The 20,572-nt window shown below is 43.9% G+C and overlaps 1 protein-coding gene across 2 annotated transcripts in view; it reads right to left on the bottom strand.

Annotated features, from left to right (window-relative positions):
* Positions 1 to 2,377: 2,377 nt before the first annotated feature.
* LOC311059742 (uncharacterized protein) overlaps positions 2,378 to 20,572 on the bottom strand; it is a 37,292-nt gene continuing 19,097 nt past the window's right edge. The window contains exons 10-20 of one of the 2 annotated variants that reach the window (XM_084077780.1): positions 16,464 to 16,505; positions 12,485 to 12,535; positions 11,861 to 12,030; positions 11,682 to 11,737; positions 11,232 to 11,452; positions 10,655 to 10,911; positions 10,400 to 10,528; positions 9,547 to 9,745; positions 9,123 to 9,200; positions 4,610 to 4,888; positions 2,378 to 3,003 (exon numbers count right to left, since the gene is read on the bottom strand). In XM_084077780.1, the coding sequence (XP_083933906.1) occupies positions 2,903 to 3,003; positions 4,610 to 4,888; positions 9,123 to 9,200; positions 9,547 to 9,745; positions 10,400 to 10,528; positions 10,655 to 10,911; positions 11,232 to 11,452; positions 11,682 to 11,737; positions 11,861 to 12,030; positions 12,485 to 12,535; positions 16,464 to 16,505 (1,583 nt within the window). In that variant the 3' untranslated portion in view covers positions 2,378 to 2,902. The remainder of the gene's footprint in view (positions 3,004 to 4,609; positions 4,889 to 9,122; positions 9,201 to 9,546; positions 9,746 to 10,399; positions 10,529 to 10,654; positions 10,912 to 11,231; positions 11,453 to 11,681; positions 11,738 to 11,860; positions 12,031 to 12,484; positions 12,536 to 16,463; positions 16,506 to 20,572) is intronic. The other variant, XM_084077781.1, reaches the window with a different exon arrangement.

Raw genomic sequence — 20,572 nt, 5'->3', positions numbered from 1 at the left:
AAACGTTATCTCTTGTAGTTTCCTGAAGAGTTGCATTTTCTCGTTTGCTTTCTGAGATGTATATACATTAATTATCCTTATTTTAATTCCGTTAATAACACAATCAACCATTAAAAGTCTACCTGGTATTATGTCTCTCCTTTTATGGATCTGAACATCTTTTGATTTAAATAAAATACCTACTCCATCTGCCAAATCATTACCAATAGAAATAATTGCTTTCTCCCAAAGACTAATCACATCATTTACATCTTCACTTTTCAGTCTCAATTCTTGAATGCATAATATATCAAAGTTTGTTCCTAATAGATAATTTATTTTTTCTTCTCTATATTTCTTTGACTGTATACCTCGTAAATTCCATGATCCTACAAAAAAAGCAGTCATAGTAAAAGTGTGTGGAGTCTACTACACAGACGGACTACTTGGGAGCTTTCTTTCGTGGTCGAGATGTACCTATCTCATGTTGCGCTCGCGCTGTGTTAATAGCTGGGTGGTCTTCAGAGGAGTCAAGGGGTAGAGATCTTTTGCGTGTAGTCGAGGGGGTACTGGTTGATGGTCCTCGACGATGTGTTAGTGCAGGTGAAAAAGGTGTTGCATCTGGGAGTTTATAAAAAGTTATGGAGGGGTCTCTGTCATCGTAGTCCTGTTCATCCACTTGTTCGGCCCAGCTACGGGCTTGCTGGTGTGAATGTGAATTAGAATCGTTTCCATGATTTTGTGCCTCTTCCATGTTACTTTCCTGCGCTCTGATGATGTTATCTTCTTCTCGTGCGTCTTCCAGTGCTGTCGTTTCTCTCCTCTCGTCTTCAGATGCTGTCGATTCTCTCCTCTCCTCTTCCAGCGCTGCCGGTTCCTCCGCCTCGGTCACGCCGGGGTGCGGCGTCGCTGCAGCAGGTAGTACGTCTCTCTCTCTCGGTGGTAAAGGTGCCCGTTGTTCTGTCATCTGGGCGAGTGGGTTTTCATTTGGAGCTGCTGGGCTTGTGGTCGGAATATCACCCTTGTTGGTCTGTGTTCTGTTTCTTTTGGCTTTGTTTGCATAGGAATCTGGACACTCAGAGAATATATGTCCTTCCATTCCGCACAGATTACACACCGGGCTGTTTTGGCAGGTTAAAGCTGTGTGCCCAAAAGAGCCACACTTCCTGCATTTAATCTGTGGGCATAAACGGGCTTGATGATTTGGATCTTGACATATATAACATTGGGGCTCTTGGCCTGCATACGTGATGGTCGCACGAAATGGGCCGAGAGTTAAACAGTTCGGTATTGTTATAAACTGTCCGTCGTCATCTCGTCGTTGTTTAATGCGATATTTTCGCACCCCGTACCAGAATCCAAACTTATCACGAGGCTTAAAGACTGGTTGTTGAATTACTCCATATCGTTGTAAAAAGCAGTCCACGTCCTCATCATGCACTCGCCCAGAGTTTAACTTCACATTGTCTTCTCGTCCAGTTCAATCGATGAGTCGATATTCCACATTTTCCATTTATTTTCAGTTGACGCCAGCCTTTGTGCTTCTAAGAATCTCCTCAGGCTTGATTCAGTAGTAAAGCAAACCTCAAATTCCGTTTTGTTTGGCATACCAATAAACGAGTGGATGTCCTGCACTCGAATGCCAGAGCTAAGCAACAGGTGTTCTGCTACATAGTCCCGGTTGGGTGGATTCTCTGCTCCTGTATATCTTAATTTCACCCACCAATTCTGGAAACGGGCAGCATATCTATTGTTATAGGTAGCCATGGTGGATTAAACGTTTGCGTTTAGATTCTGACCATGTCTGAGGCTGAGTCTGTGCTCAATTGTTTGGGGAGCGGCTCCTCACGGCTCCGCTACCTCCTCCCCCGCTACTCTACAAGCTCTACAAGCTCGCTTGTAGATCTCAGACTACTGAGATCTACAAGACTATAGGTCCAGAACTACAGTATAACCCTTGACACCCGCTGCACATTTTGAATGTGCCATTTTGTAATCCATGTTTTACCTAGCATTAAAATTGATGTACAAGCATTTACATGCAATTAGGCCTACCTGTAGATGTCATGACAGTTAGGGTAATGGCATAATGTTTTAGTCAAATATCAGCGCCTTTTAAAGTCTTTTCTCAAGTTTTGACTAAGGAAATCAGTTGAACTGAACTGTTAGTCAACTGTAAAGTGGGGACAAGCTCTGTTATCTCCCACAGGCACTCTTCAGTCCATAGTATTAAGGATAACTTGTTACAAGTCACCCGTTTCACAGTAGTAGAGTGGAATGCCAGCTAATCTCTGAAGATGTCACGGGCTGAGTCAGGGCAGGATTGTAGGACTCAAGTGCAGGAGAGACAGAAGCCAACAGGCCGGTTTAAAGTATTTATTAACTAAAAGAACAGGAATACAAACTAAAAGGAGCAGAAACCAAGGCATACTACATGTAACAATAGACACAATGAACAAGCAAGGACACAGGTGAACTCAACAGACAATCAACACTGGGATAGGCTGAGGGACTAAGAGGACACAGGAGGAGAACATGACTAATCAACAGGGAGGTGAGACAAGACAGGTAACAATAACTAAGCAGAACAGGAAACAAGACTACAAAATAATAAGGTACAGAACAAAAGCAGGGCAACAACAACAGAGTAACAGAATAACAAGACTAGATACAGAACAGAACAAAGGCCTAATAAGTCCAAGACCTTATAAGGGCAGGAAGGTCTAAATAATAAAGTCAGAGTCCACGGCCCGCGGAGCGGAGCGGACCGCGACAGAAGATCCATATAATGTAGTTGCCTTGGGTTTAAAGCAGCCAGCACGCCACTGAGCTCACTACTGCAGTCTCCAAAACGTGCATCCATCAGTCCTTGCACAATATCGATATGTTAACACAGTATAATAATCTCATTGACTCCGTCTTTTCATCTGTCGCTCTGTGACTGTCCAAACGTTTCATAGACTGCAAATGCACAAAGGTTCTTGTCGGGTGTGCGCCTTCTCTTGCTTGGACAGCTGGGACCTCCTGTCACGGGCAACGTACATTGTACAGTAAGTGTAGATTAAACAAGGACGTATTTATGATTTTCTTCAAAGGACCAGGAGAGCATCTGGGGTAAGTTTCAGTGACACCTGCATACAAACAGCTTACACTATACAGATATATTTGGTCACACTTCATAACACAAAACGGGAGTAGAATGGCAGGACCTGTTGCTAGTTTGACTCTTCTGGGGCCGACTGCTTGATCATTGATGCTCTCTGATTAATTAACGTGACTTTCAACACTTGTTTAGTCAGAAATATATGTTTTTAATATAGTTCAGTATAGTGTTCAAAATGGTACATTTTGAGGCATTAGCAGCCATTTTATAAATGGGCATACAGCAGATTTGGATTCAGCACCCCTTAATACCCCTACACCAGGTTTAAACCCTAAAACATGCATGCCCTAAAACATGCATGCCTTCAGCACTTAGGGCACGGTCACACCGCACTTTAATTCTACTTATGAGGGTGGATTCTGCCAATGCTTTTCAATGGGTAAATGGCAAATAAATGGTAAATGGTGCATTTATATAGCGCTTCTATCCGAAGCGCTTTACATTGATAGTGCCATTAACCCATTCACACACACATTCATACACCGATGGCGGAGGAAACCATGCAAGGCACCAACCTGCTCATCGGGAGCAATTAGGGGTTCAGCATCTTGCTCAAGGACACTTCGACACTAACTCTAGGGGAGCGCCCCAGTCCGGGATCGAACTGGGAACCTTGCGGTTTTCCAGCTCACACTACCCGGCCACTCTACCCCTGAGCCACTGCCGCCCCTATGGGAATGGTGTGGTTTGATGGTCCTGCACATCTTTCTGTGTGTCGCGCACACCTTGCGTTTATGCGTTCTATACGCCATGTCTACTTGAAGCAGATAAATGCTCGAGACAGATGCTGCTTTACCCCCTCTGTCCAATCAGGTGAGTCGAAGGTGGACAGTGCCAAGACTCAGGAAGCGACATGGTGCTTTTGGCGCGATTGAGCAACTGCGGGCTACGGGGAGGGTCCTGAAAGTGAGTGACAGGTGCATCATTGGTTATTGCGAGATAATGTGCTGCAAGCTACTCCGTTTTTTAGAATGCGCTGGCCGCACTCACAACCTGAGTTAATCAGCCGGCAGCCATAGTTTGGTGTGACCGTGCCCTTAAAGCACATTTTCTGAAATTCTGCCTAGACTAAAACGGCTAAAAAGCGTTTTTGTTAGGGTCATACTTAGGCCATTTTCAAAACTTTCCCCTCATACAATTCCTTGAAACTTCTTTACTGTCATTCATACTCAGCTGAGTTTGGTTTTGTACAAGCTCACAATGCGTTGCGATGCAATGCATTGTGAGCTTGTAGATCTGCTAATCACAAAAGATTTTTTATGCATTTGAAAACTTGAAATGGGACATTTTGTATAATGAGCACTGTTACTTTTGGTACTTTAAGTACATTTTGATGCCAATACTTTTGTACTTTTACTCAAGTACATTTTGAATTCCAAACTTTTCCTTGTAACAGAGTATCTCTACATTGCAGTATTGATACTTTTACTCAAGTAAAAAATGTTTAGTACTTATTCCACCACTGACCATGAGATTTCCCAGAATTCCTCACATAGTTTTCTCCCAGGAAATCCATCATGAGCGACTCCTCATACTTGAGAAGGGCGTTGAACAGGGCCTCTTTTAATGCAGTGCTGGTCATACAGTCAATGACCTTCCTCATGCATTCTTCCGTTGGCTTCGTACCGCAGACGGAGGCCATTTCTGGATGGAACCCCATAGCACGCAGATCATCAAGGATGGGCCCCACGTTCTTGACTTTACCGACTAAATCCGCCCGCTTCTTCTTAAAGAACTGCTCTATTTCTTTATGCAAATCAAAAGATCAAATCAAATCAAATGTATAGCACATTTACAACAGCTCAAAGCCGACCAAAGTGCTGAACATGGTTAAAATAAGGTAATTAGACACAAAGAAGCATCAACAAAGGATATATACACAGGGCCAAAAACAAAAGAAAAACAAAAGAGAAACAAAACAATGCAAAGTTGGGACAGAGCAGGATAGCTAGGTGCGACTAAAAGCAAGAGAGAATAAATTAGTTTTTAGTACATTTTTAAAAGCCCCAATCGACTGGGCAGATCTAATGGGGAGGGGCAACGAATTCCAGAGCCTGGGGCCCGCAGCCGCAAAAGCACGGTCACCCCTACTCCTCAAATTGGTCATATGAGGGACCAGCAGTAGCTTATCCGCAGACCTCAAGGCCCTGGTTGGAATATGGGGCTCAATTAGGTCAGAGAGATAGGAGGGGGACAGGCCGTGAATGGTTTTAAATACAAATAAAAGAACCTTAAATTCTATTCTAAAATGAACAGGGAGCCAATGAAGAGTGGCCAGGACTGGTGTTATTTGGTCGCGTTTTTTAGTGCCGGTGAGGAGGCGGGCGGCTGCGTTCTGGACCAGCTGTAGGCGCCTAAGTGAAGCCTGATCAATGCCAGTGTAGAGTGAGTTGCAGTAGTCTAATCTGGAGGTGATAAAGGCATGTATGACCATCTCCATCTGTTTTTGTGGGAGATACGCTTTGACTTTAGCTATGAGTCTTAACTGGAAGAAGCTTGACTTGACGACAGAGCTGATATGTTTGTCAAGTTTAAAATTGTTGTCAAAAATAAAACCTAGATTTTTGGCAGAGGAATGGATATTTGAATTTAAAATGCCCAGGGAGTTGGAGGGTGGGACAGGATGGTGGCCAAAAATTAAGATTTCTGTTTTATTTTCATTGAGGGTGAGAAAATTGGTGTCCATCCAGGCCTTAACATCGTGGAAACAGGTGAGAAATGGGTGGAATGGATCATTGGAGTCGGTTTTTAGCGGAAAATAGATCTGTACGTCATCTGCATAGCAATGAAAGGGCATATTGTGCTTTGCAAAAATTGATCCTAGCGGTAGTACGTAAAGGAGGAATAAAATCGGACCTAGTATGGAGCCTTGGGGCACTCCACAAGAGAGGGGAGTCGCAGGTGACGCAAATTCCCCTATGTGCACGGAGAAGGTTCTATCTGAGAGGTAGGACTGGAACCAAGTGAGGACAGTGCCGGAGATGCCAACAAGGTGTTCAAGGCGTGATAATAAAATATTGTGGTCTACCGTGTCAAAGGCCGCCGAAAGGTCGAGGAGCACCAGTGCAGCAGGGGACCTGTTATCAGCAGTTAAAATTAGGTCATTAAAAACTCTAAGAAGGGCTGTCTCTGTGCTGTGGCCAGGTTTAAAGCCAGACTGGACCTTTTCATGGAGACCATGAGATAATAAAAATGACTGAAGTTGTGAGTACACGACTTTCTCAAGGACTTTGGATAAAAAGGGGAGCTGTGAAATGGGCCTAAAGTTGGAGAGGATGGAAACGTCGAGATTTTTCTTCTTCAGTAGTGGGTGTACAACAGCATGTTTAAAGGCGGGGGGGACAAAACCAGATGTGAGGCAAGAATTTATTAGTAAGAGGACACTAGGACCAACCGCACCAAAAACCTCTTTGAGAAGGCGGGGGGGAATGCAGTCAGAGGGACAATTTGACGGGCGTAGGAGCATGACTATGTCAGTAAGGGCAGAGAGTGAAATAGGCTCAAACTGAGAGAGAGTTGCAGGACAAGGAGAAGAGGTGGGATCTAAGGCTGTGAGTGAATGTGCTGCCCTAAGGTCAGAAATTTTGTCAATAAAAAAGTTTTGAAACTTGATGCAGAGGGCGATGGATGGGACAATGGGAGGGGCTTCGCGGGGGTTAGTGAGGGAGTTGAAAATATTAAAGAGAACCTGGGGTTTATGGCTGTTAGTGGAGACAAGATTGGAGATGTAGGATGATTTTGCAACTTTTACTGCTCTCTGGTAGTCGAGGGGCGGCAGTGGCTCAGGGGTAGAGTGGCCGGGTAGAGTGAACTGGAAAACCGCAAGGTTCCCAGTTCGATCCCGGGCTGGGGCGCTCCCCTAGAGTTAGTGTCGAAGTGTCCTTGAGCAAGACGCTGAACCCCTAATTGCTCCCGATGAGCAGGTTGGTGCCTTGCATGGTTTCCTCCGCCATTGGTGTATGAATGTGTGTGTGAATGGGTTAATGGCACAATCAATGTAAAGCGCTTCGGATAGAAGCGCTATATAAATGCACCATTTACCATTTAGTCGAGGAGGGAGCCCCGTAAAATGTCCAAGGAGACGTGGAGCCTGTCTTTGCGCCATTTTCGCTCTGCACACCTGCTGAGGCGTCTGAGGGCGCGGGTTGAGTCATTTAACCAGGGCTCGTGTGGTGATTTAGTACGTTTGTTGTGGCGAAAGGGAGCAATAGAATCCAGAATATCAGTACAGGTGGAGTTGAGAAGGGCGAGAAGAGCTTCAGCACTGAGAGCACAGGGAGAGGCCAGGGTGTTAAGCAATGATTGGTTGAAGATAAGGGAGAACTGGGGGGCAGTTAAGGGGTTAATGGAGCGTGTGCGGCGTGCAGGGGGACCAGCATTAACCACTGAGCAAGGGATGGAGGTGGTGAATAATATAGGAAAGTGGTCTGAGATGCATGGAATAGGAAAAACGTCAAAAACAGAGATAGTGAGGCCAAAAGACAGAACAAGGCCCAGTGTGTGGCCCTTTTCATGAGTGGGGCCGGTAATAGATCTGGTGAGATTAAAAGACTCAATGAGATTTAAAAAGTCTTTAACTAGGGGACGAGATTCACAACAGACATGAATATTCATGTCCCCGCAAATTATGATGTGATCGTACTTTATCATTATCCCGGATAGAAAGTCTCCAAATTCATTAATAAAATCCTTGGATTTTGGGGGGCGATAGACCAGGGCAAAGAGCACGGGGGAGGATAGATTCAGCTCAAACAGTTGGAGTTCAAAGCTGGAATAGCCTATAGCTGGAGTCAATCGACATGATAGATGGGATTTATAGACAGTAGCTAGGCCACCACCTATGCCTAGGGGCCTCGGGGAATTAAAAAAAGGAGCAATGGGGGGGAGGAGATCAGGAAAGAGTGTGCAGTCACCAGGCTGAACCCATGTTTCTGTGAGAAACAAAAAATCAAGGGAGCGGGCGGTGAAAAGGTCGTTCAGCCAACTGGTTTTAAGATTCAGGGATCTCGTATTAAAGAGAGCCATCGTGAGATTAGTGAAGTCTGGACTGGGGGGTGAAATAGACCGTCTCAGGGGTCTGAGAAGGGCGTGATCCACGCAACGTCTAGTACTGGTGTGTATGGGTTGTCTGGAGGTGATTAGAATTGGGATGTGTGATAGATGAGTATCAGGGTTTACAGAAGCAGAAATAGCCATGAGATTACAAATGGGAGATGAGATTTGTGGTCCGAGCCCAGAAGCCAGTGGACTGGAGAGCGGGGCGGAACTAAAGTGCTGGGAGCAAGGACCAGGGGGATGTCAATAGCTGACGGACTGGTCAGTAGTCAGGGCTGTGTAGTGACGTACATTGAGAGCTAGATTAGCAGCTAACGTTAAACTTCCATATTTATTTGGATGGAGACCACCGTAGTTAAAAAAGGAGGCGTGGCCCCAAAACAAGTTAAAATTATCTACGAAATTAAGATCATGGAGCCGACACAGCCTGATGAGCCAAGTGTTTAGACTGGCGATACGGCTGAAGCGCTCGTCGCTACCAGTGAGCGTTGGAATGGGGCCGGAAATAAAAAATATCATTCCACTACTAGTTAAAAAATCAATGAGGCGTAAAAAGTGTTGTTTTGTCACCTCGGAAGTGTGACGGGCTGAATCGTTCGTGCCAATATGCACCAGGACCTTTGTGATGGACGATGGGATTGAATTGAGGACACCAGGGAGTTTTTCCAAGAGAATCGGGACGGTCGCTCCGGGAAAACAGCGCGTAATTGCATTGGGAAAGTGGATGTGTTTAATGATGGAGTCGCCGACAATTAGCAGTGAAGGGGGAATAAGTGGAGGAATAATGACTGGAGTAACTATGATGTCATTATTAGATAGCATACTGTAATACATGTCTTAAGATTGGTTGAAGCTGAAGGAAATAAATCAATACATTTAAATGAAAATATACTGTGTAGGAACAGTGAAGAGAATGGATCTGTACCTTCAACAGAAAGGCTGCTGTTCATTTCAACAGAAAGGCTGCTGTGGCAGCTGTTCATTCTCTTTTGCTCAGATGGTCCTGTGGATGACAGAAGTGAAAGCCTTATTGCAGTATGTACTAATTGATATTTCATAGTTAAATATTAAACTATATGAAATAATTATAGTTATTAAAGTAGTAGCTGAATGAATGATTATAGATAATTCTGATAATTCAGTTTAATAATGTCCTTGGGTATTAATCAGATTATTATCTCTGCCAGGCCGGAGATTATTGTTTTCGCCCATCTGTTTGTGTGTCTGTGTGTCTGCTTGTGTGTCTGTGAACGGTTAATATCTGGCACAGCTGGACCAATCAATAATCAAAATTCTATCATAAACAAATGCATTATTTTCAATTCATTGGTTATCCACAGTATTCTCACCAGAATGAGGTGTATTGTTCCATGGGCCATTTGGTATTTTAACCCGGCGTTCCCACACAATTTCAGGGTTCTGGGACTGTTTGTTTCCTGAACCTTTCATTTCAGTCAGCCTCATTTGCAGGCATTTACATTTGTCTGTCAACGTCACCACAAATTTGGGGGCACAACAGTTGTTGTGATCCTCATAGAATTCTGCTTCCTGTGTCAAACAAATAGACATACGTGTTTTTATTAACATATTAAATAAATAACTATTATATTCTACAGGGGCCCCAGCAGCTAAACTCTGTCTGTATTTCTCTCAGAATTAAGAACTGCAGAAAACATGAGTAGAGCTATACTGTTTTGTTTGGAAGCACAACAATGACTTGCTTGCATTTAATGATATTGACATCGCAGTATAGCGAATAGCGATAACAGAAATGTCTCTATTATCGTGGCCCGCTGACATCATATGCTATATTATAAGTGGCTGACCCCCCCCCCCCCCCCCCCCCCCCGTGGCTAATTTCCCCACAACGTGCCTGACTGTAGTAAAAGTGATACCCTAGCCCCCTGGACCATGGCCTGAGGTTCGCAATCGGTAGCAGGGAGGAGGCACTGGGGTCGCGTTGGTCCCGAGGAAGACTAAGCGAGTACATCCCATCATGATTACCGACCTCGACTACGTAGATGACATTGCTCTGGTTGCAGACTCAGTAGGGAAAGGAAAATAACTACTGGCAATAGTAAAGGAGTCCTACAGGAAGATTGGCCCCAAAATCAATGCCAAGTTACATTATTGGAGGATTTTACATTGTCGGCTGCTACGTAACTTTATCTTCAACATAGAGAATACAGTCATTTATTTTACCTTAGGTTCCAATTCATATTCTGGATGAACAGTCAGGCAGTAGTTCTGTTCAGGGATCAGTTTACACTGCGGAGACACGCTGATTAAAGTTTCTTTAAGACGACACATCGACTCCCTGTCAGCTATAACCTAGAGAAGATTGATCACATTTAGGGTAGGGGACATTCACATTAATTAATGTTCATTTGTTTTTGTGTTTATATTCCCCTAAATTAGTATTTTTTTATTTATTTTTTTATGTTCAGAACAGCTCACCTCCTTGATGGCAACTTGAGCCGTCAGCATCAACACATTAATAGTGGATTCCTCATCATCAGGGTCATACTGGTACAGCAGATACACCAGAGCTCTAACAGGGTTGATGGGAGCATCCTTGTCCTTGACCAGACCACATTCACAGAACCCCATGATGTTGATTATAACGTGCGTCTCTGTTAACATGTTGGGCCGTATGAATGTCACACGTCCCTTTTTGGTTATGTGAGCGACATGAAATAACTGCTGCCTGTACTCTATGGGGGGGGAGACAAATAAAAAGATTTGTTTTGGATTAGCAACCATTAACCAGGGCTTGTGTTAGACTGCCAATAAACTCTGTGCATAACTGTAGATCCCTTTTCCAGAAGGTGGCATTCCCATTTCTTGTTCCGGTTCAGTTTACCGTCGTTTAATTTGATTGGCTCAGCAGCAGATTTGAACAGAAAACCCATATGACACCTCCATGTGTTCAAATCTGCTGCTGAGCCAATCAGCAGCAACTGTGAACTGTGATCCTCTTTACAAAGTTTAACTGTAGCCCTTACGTTCTCTGACAGAAAAATATATGACTTACTTGAGAGTATATCTAAGAATTCACAGTGAGGGAGGTGCAGTTGATAGGCAGAGCCTCTCACACAGGTAATCTGATAGAGCGGCCCAGCAGGCCTCTTTCCTGTGTGATGTAGAAAGCCTGGGTTCCAGTGAGCTGTCTTATAGAGCACCTCTCCCTCCCCCTCCATCCCAAACACCAAGTTTGTCTCCTTGCAATGGAACAGGCCAGCCTGGTGGTGGCATCTGAACCGGAACAGGACATAATTGAAAAGGAGTTTTAAGTGATTTTATTGTAAGAAATAAAGATTTTTTTTGTAAATAAGAAAGAAAGAAAGAAAGAAAGAAAGAAAGAAAGAAAGAAAGAAAGAAAGAAATATATTAGTGTAATAATAATAATAATAATAATAATAAAAAAGCTGAAGCTCTCATCTACATTATAAGATGAACATTAGGGGGAAAAAATGGTTGATACCGGTATCTTTTCTCTCTCTCGTCTTCACAGATTTCTGGTGCAAATTCTGTAATGGGCTTAAAATAGAAAACAATAAAGATATTGATTAGTTATAATTGTTAATTGTTAAATATTGCAACATTGTAATCTTAGGGGGGGGGGGGGTCGAAGTAAAGGTTGCTCCTCAAAATAAAGCGTACCTCTAAAACCAAGTGAGGTGAGCTGAGAGACCGAGTGAATCCTCTATGAGTCTTTTCTCTCTCCTTACTGGTGATGTCAATAACACTGTGGGAACGAGGCAGGGGTCTGTGGTCTCCTCTGTGTTTCAAAGAGGCCCCAGGACAATGACTGGATTCCTGAGCATTAGATTCTTGGATGCAAGGATAATATAGACAAATGAGATTGGGGTTTGGGACAGATAGTCAACATTTTTGTTTTTATCACTGTGTGCGTGTGCGTGTGCGTGTGCGTGCGTGCGTGCGTGCGTGCGTGCGAGCTAAATGCCAGCCGCTCCTCCATACCATCACAGAGCTAGATTATAGGTACAATCTACTTGTCTTTATCTTTGGCAGCCTAGGACATGTACATACTGTAGGTTGGTTGTAAGAGGCGTCCAACAACTTGGGATGCCAAAAAAGTAGCTAAACGGCTTGAAAAATCTGGTGCAACCTCTTATATCATTGGTAGCCGCCAAATATCCCAAGACTTAGAGTCCATTGTATAATTGATTAAGTGTGTGTGTATGTGTATGTGTGTGTGTGTGTGTGTGTGTGTGTGTGTGTGTGTGCGTGCGTGCGTGCGTGCGTGCGTGCGTGTGTGTTTACCTTCCTCACCACTTTCTATCTTCATCATCTCCACCCACTGCACCAAGGCGTCTGTGAAGAAAAAATCGCACCCTGTGTGAAGGAAGCGGTGCCTTTGATGAGTGGCCTCCTGGTGGCGCTATAATAGGGCGGGGCTTCAGCAATTAATGCTCGTCCCTATTGGTGGTGTAAGTCCACAAACCAAATTCGGACTGGGTGGCATGCTGCTAACTGGAGTTATGGCTGTTTGTAGCCCAGCCAATGACAATACAGAGGGGGTGGGGCTTCAGCAATTAAAGAATGTCCCTATTGGTGGTCTAAGTTCACGTGGTAAATGTGTATTTGGTAGCATGCTGCAAAGTGGACTTATGGCTGTTTAAAGCCCAGCCAATAGGAATACAGAGGGGGCGGGGCTTACTACATTTCAGTTCGTCCCTATTGGTGGTCTGAGTCCACGTACCAAATTTGTACTCAGTAGCATGCTGTGAACTGGAGTTATGGCTGTTTAAAGCCCAGCCAATGGGAAGACAGAGGGGGCGGGGCTTATGTAATTACAGTTGGTCCCTATTGGTGGTATTAGTTGGACTTGGTGGCATATGCTGCAAACTGGAGTTATAGCTGTTTAAAGCCAGTGGCCTCCTGGTGGCGCTATAATAGGGCGGGGCGGGGCTTCAGCAATCAATGCTCGTCCCTATTGGTGGTCTAAGTCCACATACCAAATTTGGACTTGCTGGCATGCTGCGAACTGGAGTTATAGCTATGTAAAGCGCTGTTTAAAGCCAGTGGCCTCCTGGTGGCGCTATAATAGGGCGGGGCGGGGCTTCAGCAATCAATGCTCGTCCCAATTGGTGGTGTAAGTCCACATACCAAATTTGGACTTGCTGGCATGCGAACTGGAGTTATAGCTGTGTAAAGCGCTGTTTAAAGCCAGTGGCCTCCTGGTGGCGCTATAATAGGGCGGGGCGGGGCTTCAGCAATCAATGCTCGTCCCAATTGGTGGTGTAAGTCCACATACCAAATTTGGACTTGCTGGCATGCTGCCAACTGGAGTTATAGCTGTTTAAAGCCCGTGCTCAAACGGACATCCGGGCTCAAACGGACATAACGGACAAACGGACATACGGACGGACATAGTCAAGTGTAGTGGCCTCCTGGTGGCGCTATAATAGGGCAGGGCGGGGCTGCAGCAATCAATGCTCATCCCAATTGGTGGTGTAAGTCCACATACCAAATTTGGACTTGCTGCCATGCTGCGAACTGGAGTTATAGCAACGGACATCCGGGCTCAAACGGACATACGGACGGACATAGTCAGGTGTAGAGCGGCTGGCACCGCTAAAAATCCCACCCTGTGTGAAGGAAGCGGTGCCTTTGATGAGTGGCCTCCTGGTGGCGCTATAATAGGGCGGGGCGGGGCTTCAGCAATTAATGCTCGTCCCTATTGGTGGTGTAAGTCCACATACCAAATTTGGACTTGGTGGCATGCTGCAAACTGGAGTTATGGCTGTTTGTAGCCCAGCCAATGACAATACAGAGGGGGCGGGGCTTCAGCAATTACAGCTTGTCCCTATTGGTGGTCTAAGTTCACGTGGTAAATGTGTATTTGGTAGCATGCTGCAAAGTGGACTTATGGCTGTTTAAAGCCCAGCCAATAGGAAGACAGAGGGGGCGGGGCTTACTACATTTCAGTTCGTCCCTATTGGTGGTCTGAGTCCACGTACCAAATTTGTACTCAGTAGCATGCTGTGAACTGGAGTTCTGGCTGTTTAAAGCCCAGCCAATGGGAAGACAGAGGGGGCGGGGCTTATGTAATTACAGTTGGTCCCTATTGGTGGTATTAGTTGGACTTGGTGGCATATGCTGCAAGCTGGAGTTATAGCTGTTTAAAGCCAGTGGCCTCCTGGTGGCGCTATAATAGGGCGGGGCGGGGCTTCAGCAATCAATGCTCGTCCCTATTGGTGGTCTAAGTCCACATACCAAATTGGGACTTGCTGGCATGCTGCGAACTGGAGTTATAGCTGTGTAAAGCGCTGTTTAAAGCCAGTGGCCTCCTGGTGGCGCTATAATAGGGCGGGGCGGGGCTTCAGCAATCAATGCTCGTCCCAATTGGTGGTGTAAGTCCACATACCAAATTTGGACTTGCTGGCATGCTGCGAACTGGAGTTATAGCTGTTTAAAGCCCGTGCTGAAACGGACACAGTGGCCTCCTGGTGGCGCTATAATAGGGCGGGGCGGGGCTTCAGCAATCAATGCTCGTCCCAATTAGTGGTGTAAGTCCACATACCAAATTTGGACTTGCTGGCATGCTGCGAACTGGAGTTATAGCTGTTTAAAGCCCGTGCTGAAACGGACATAACGGACAAACGGACATACGGACGGACATAGTCAAGAGTAGAGCGGCTGGCACCGCTAAAAATGTTAGCGAGAAATGCATATTGACATGTCGGGAGTCGGCCGGGCGCTCAATAGCACAACATGCAAAGGCTCTCTCTCCTAATTCTCAACAAATCTCTGTGATTCTAATTTTCCTATAATCAGCAGAAGTGAGAGTGTCAATTCCTTGTGTCAACTGTGTTTATATAAGATGATAGATGATGATCAAAGCAGACAATGATTTGTGCCTTCCATCGCACGATGCCATTCGTTACGTTCAGTTTCATTAATCCACTGCCCAGGAAATAATGAACGGATCACAATAATATAAAATTATCTATAATCAGCAACATGTGGGTGATAATTATGTCGATCAAATATGGTTTTATTCAAAGGCAATCAAAGGCTACAGCGTATGAAGCAAATGTCAGATATAGTGTCCAATGCTTTCGGAGTTAAGAAGAGTATAGATTAATCCAGAACACAAGCAGATTGCTGTAATTTAAAGTTCTCTACAACCAGCAATGTGTGAGTGATAATTCTGTGTATCAAATATAAATTTATTCCAAGGCAACGTCTCTCTTTCAATGGCAGAGAGCAGATTTTGAGAGGAATGAGCAACCAGGTCTATGAAAACAAGCCCAAAAGAAGCAACTATAGGCCACATGAGCACTTCAAACATATATGTCAGCTATTTTAAAATAATAAATCGCAATGGCTCGCAATGGCTTAATAAGCAGACCTGGCAACACTGGCAGAGAGGGAGAGAGCATACGGTTGCATTGGGGATAATGGCTTGCACAGTCTTCTCTTAAAGGGACTACACCATGAATTTTAACTTGTCCTTTTTTGTGTGTTTTTTGTCTCCCCTACCTCTTCTATCCCCAAAAATACCCCAGTTTGAGCACTCAGGCTTTCACAGCATATTTGGGGTTTTACTATGTAAAACAGGCCAAACTGATTTGCCCCCGCACGTGACGTCACAAGCGATACAATCCTTCCCGTTTCTCAGTTCCAACATAAAACATAAAACAAATAAAGATATATATTATTTTTTCTTTTTGTACTTTGCCAAATCAGGACAATGTGGTATTGCAGGTGAAAGTGCTTTATAAGCCAGAGAGAAGTTAGTTGGAATGAGTATATCTGAGGCTTGATTTAGACTCAAACCCGTTGAAAAACGTTTGAGGGACATAAACAATATGATATTAAATATACATATATTTGTTTAAATTCATGGTGTAGATCATTTAACTCATCCAGTACCATTGACGTGTTTTACGTGTTTTTTCCAAAGGCTCAACGTGCCAAAGACGTGTTTGACAAGTTTTGGTGTTTTCGGTGTTTTCAGTGTTTTTCCATCAGATGGCGCTGTTTTGCAAACCAGCGATCACCATCTGAGTCCTTCAGAGGCACAGAGGCAGCAAACCACGTGATCACAAAAAAAAACACCACGTCGACTTCCTGTTGTTGTGGGGGAAAACCACCCCTCATTCAACTGCCCATATCTATGGAATGGATGATCGTGGCTGGACATTTTTTTTCTCCCCGAGTGCACAAGACCCCCCTAGTTCCTAGTTTGATTTCAGGATCAAATACACAGGTCAGAGATAAATTAAGGTTTTACCTGTTGTTTGGGTAATTTGAGGTTCTTCCACACCAGAGGCATCTGAGAGAAAAACATATTTGGTCATTTGATGATCGTGTTCAGCTACAGTATAACATACCCAGAGTAACTTTTCCCTCTCACTAGCAGCTGTGTGATTAGTAGCCTGAACCAGAACCCGTGAGGTGGGGTCCCAAGAAGCTCTTATCATTGTGAAGGGAGGACTGCTCAAAAAATGTCTCAAAAGACAAATATCCCTTTTTTTAAATCAAACTAATACTTGTTTGTGATAACATACAACCAATCATGGCAATGTAAGGCGTATCCAGAACAACAAACAACAAACAACAGTCATACTCTAAATGACTTTTCAAGAGCATTGTCACAGAAAAAAATCCCAATGTTGGAATAAAAGTTTTGCTAGAGTCATGGCACACTACAGTCATCGCGATCATGGTGTTGGTGGTTAAAAAACTCAATCCAATTAAACAAACAAGCATACACGTACAGTACATAGGTGGAGAGTCCACTGTACTCCACAGACAGTCAGAGGCACTCTGCTAACACTCCTGATTTTAGAAGGAGACTCCTGAGTTTTCTCTCTCCTTCTTGGCTCCTGAATTGAAATGTATCCTGAATTTGTCCTGTTTTTTGGGCAATCAAACTCCCTGTTAAAATGAATACAGGAAATTACATAGCCTATACTGTGTAAAAAGTTTCTGGGAGAGGACCCCCCCCCATGGGCTCTGGTGGGCTGTGCTGGGCTCTGTTAGGTTGCCGTGCCCTCTTTTAGCCAGTGGATGTGTAAAGTGCATCCGTTCTTTCTTAGGCGATGACCATCCCTGCTACAAAGTTTTGTGGCGTTATGTGAAGCCATTTGGGAGTTGGGTGTATTTTAGCGATTGACCACGCCCATTGCCCCGACCCCTTATGGCCGAGGGGCATGGGAAGTTAATTTGGTTCATCATCAGCCCATGCTACACCCTTCCACCAAGTTTCATAAAAGTTGGCGCAGTAGTTTTTCCGTAATCCTGCTTACAAACAGACGCTCAGACAAACAAGTGGTGGTGAAACCATATCTTCTTTGGCGGAGGAATAAAAAAAACTGGGACCCTTATTTCACTGGCATCCGGTGGATTCTTATTGGGGACACATTGAACTTTGAAAAAATGCTGGATGCCAACTTTTACTCAAAAATGCCTACATGGTTACAGAATTTTCCATTTTCGGCCCTGTCTACACTTTCTTTTCTGTATGAACTCTAGACTCAGACCGGATCAGTAAACTGATCTCAGTCTATATTGTTCAGTAGGGAGCACTGCCATGCCCATCCCAGTGAAACAGCTGATATGACTTTACAAACGGCTTTCAATAGACTTTACATTTTTGTATTTAACAGGGTCCCCACACATTTTTAGCAATGAATTTCCAAAACTTTTCCAAAACTTTTCCAGAATATTTAGCCCAATTTCCAGGCCTATATACCCTTCGCTAGGGGTCTTGTGGTTAACTGATGTTCCCCGGGGCCAGTCGTCCTGACAATCCAATGACCTTCAAAAATATCTCAAGTTTTCAAATAGCAGCAAGCTAAATTATTTCTGTGTGCACTTTTCAGGCCATGACCCCCCAAAATAAGGCCTAACAAAAAAATATGTTGGTTTCCGGTTGGCGACCGACCCTATTAAATACGTGCGACCCAGATGATTTTATTGGCATTTGGAGTGACAATAAAAAAAAAAAAAAAATTAAGTCAAAATCCGACCGAGTCGATCAAAAACGTCTTCCAAAAAATATATTTGGTGCGACCACATTCGCGAAGTTTAATCAAAGTTTTCTTTCGTCTAAAATATCATGTGCGCAAATGTTTTGTTTTACTATTCATGCGTCATTGCGTCATCGCGAGGACACGGCGGCGCACACAACAACAGCACATGCACGTCCTCCTCCAGCCATGGACCTGTGTACAGTGTCTGTCGTCTGCCCGTGCAAACCACCTCCTAAAATAATTCGATTGACTACTAAAACGTTTGCAGACATAATTAAGGAGGTGAAACAGTGCCGATGTCATGACCGAGCGGATACATGGACCCACATCTCAGTTGCAAAGAAAAATCACCTGTTCAATTTTGTAGCAAATCGCACTTTCTGCGTTTGATGCAGCTAAGCTACAATCGCTAGACCCATTGAAAGGGTTTAAGAGGAGTGGAGAGAGTTGTAAGCACATTACTCAAACCTGGTGTCTTTGATGGTTTTTATTTACTATACAAACATTACAAACATAATCTAGTCTACAACTTAGTTATCAGTTAGCAACGGTTAGCTCTTTAGGCACCGGTTAGTGGATAAATAACCAACGGTTAGTTTATCAACTAGTGGTTAGTTAACCTACGGTTAGGTAATAAAACCTGAGAGAGAGAGAATAAGCACATAACACACAGAGTATTAAGGATATGACTTCACATCAGACGCACACATCACAAGTACAAAATTACAATGTTACTCACTATTGGTCTCTCCACTCTCTTCCAGGATCTCAGTAAGTTACTTTAAAACCCATATTTCAGAGCAACCCACGGCACAGTTCCTTCCGAATCTGAGGTCCTGTGCTCAGGCAGCCTATTATATCAACTTCACACATAAGGTCCGCCTTTAGGGCATATCTTAAGCAACAGGAAGTTCTGGTTACCCACAAGGCATTACTCTTGGTACTGTACTGCTTCTTGCCACACAAAGCCTTTGTCCCTTATCCACCCTATTTACTTCGTCTCACACCTTCCCCCGCTGGTATGCAAGGAGAACCCTTTGAGGCTGCTTGCTTAGCAGGGGGTCTATGGGCTTGCTAGACTCAACTTGAAGGGACATTAAATTACTCCAACAGGACAGTTGAACTAAAGTACATTACTATATCATTAATAATAATCCACAATTATCTTTCATAATCATAGATTATTCCACACCTGCCACCTGTGTGTCTGATCTAGGATCCAGGACACACACAGTACATTCCTCGTGAGCTTTTTGGCTCTTTAGATAACGGCTCGGTAAAACAATTGTTTAGTATGGCTCTCTGTAAACTGCTCTGATCCCATACTCATACAGATTACATTTCAACACACATTTCATAAGTGGCTCCAAACCCATATTTTGAAACAATTAACAGTTCAACTTAATGTTCTCAATTTGTTTGAAATACTTTTTGGACATTGTGGCTAATATTTGATCTCAAATTGACTTTACTTCATAGTAAATCATGACCAATTTAATTTAGCAACAATTCTTTTCCACTAGTTTATCCCTGAGATTTTTCCTAAATCCCAGGACAAATTAACTTTAATTGTAGTTATTATCTACATGCAAGCATGAACCCTCCAAGGCCCATTTGTTTGACACCCACGTGTCTTGTCTTTTCTTCTCTCCTCCCACTAAGTCAATGTCCTATTTTAGGGCATGTTGCCATGGTAACTGACATTGTAATTTGGGCAAAAGGGTTAAAAGATTATTAAAATAGTTGATCTACAATTTCACCTTAAGAAACCTTAACTTAAACTTCAAGCGCACATACAAAAATGCTTCTTATACAATCAACAAATAATAATTCAAACGGTTTGGTTACTCAGATCATGAGTCAAACATCAGTAAAGAATACATTTTGTTGGGCGGAAGAACCTTCCAACCATTGTTTGCATTTTGGACTTAGTGGCATAGTTTTGGAAGTTACAAGTAGCTTAATACATTTCATTATGCGTTAAGTTATTTCTTCTGTGGTAATATTGCAAATCCTAGAAATGATACATTCATTTACAAAGTATATCTCGAAAATTCCTATGTACACAGTCGCTCAAATAAGACATTTCGATTTTTTAGACACCGCGCTGGCCTCTTTTCGCTTCTCGTCCGCACTGCTCCCTTACTTTGAGGGTGGCAGCGCAAGTGTCAGTTCGTTCGCCAGTGTCACGTTGCTGGCACCACCAGCCGCCAGTGGGACTGCTTTTTTAGCAGCTCCCTCCTGGGGCCTCTTCTCAGCTGTTGCCAAGAAAGAGCGTGGGGCTTTGCTCCCCTCCGCAGAGGGTGAAGAAGGCTTATCTTTTATCTTCACCTTCTTTTTTCTAATTATTCCAGCCCCACCAGGA

Source organism: Gymnoscopelus microlampas (assembly GCF_963454915.1).
Source record: "Gymnoscopelus microlampas genome assembly, chromosome: 14".
NCBI classification, from domain to species: Eukaryota; Metazoa; Chordata; class Actinopteri; order Myctophiformes; family Myctophidae; genus Gymnoscopelus; species Gymnoscopelus microlampas.
Note: the sequence above shows the minus strand (reverse complement) of the source record. Positions and strands in the feature narration are given on the sequence as shown.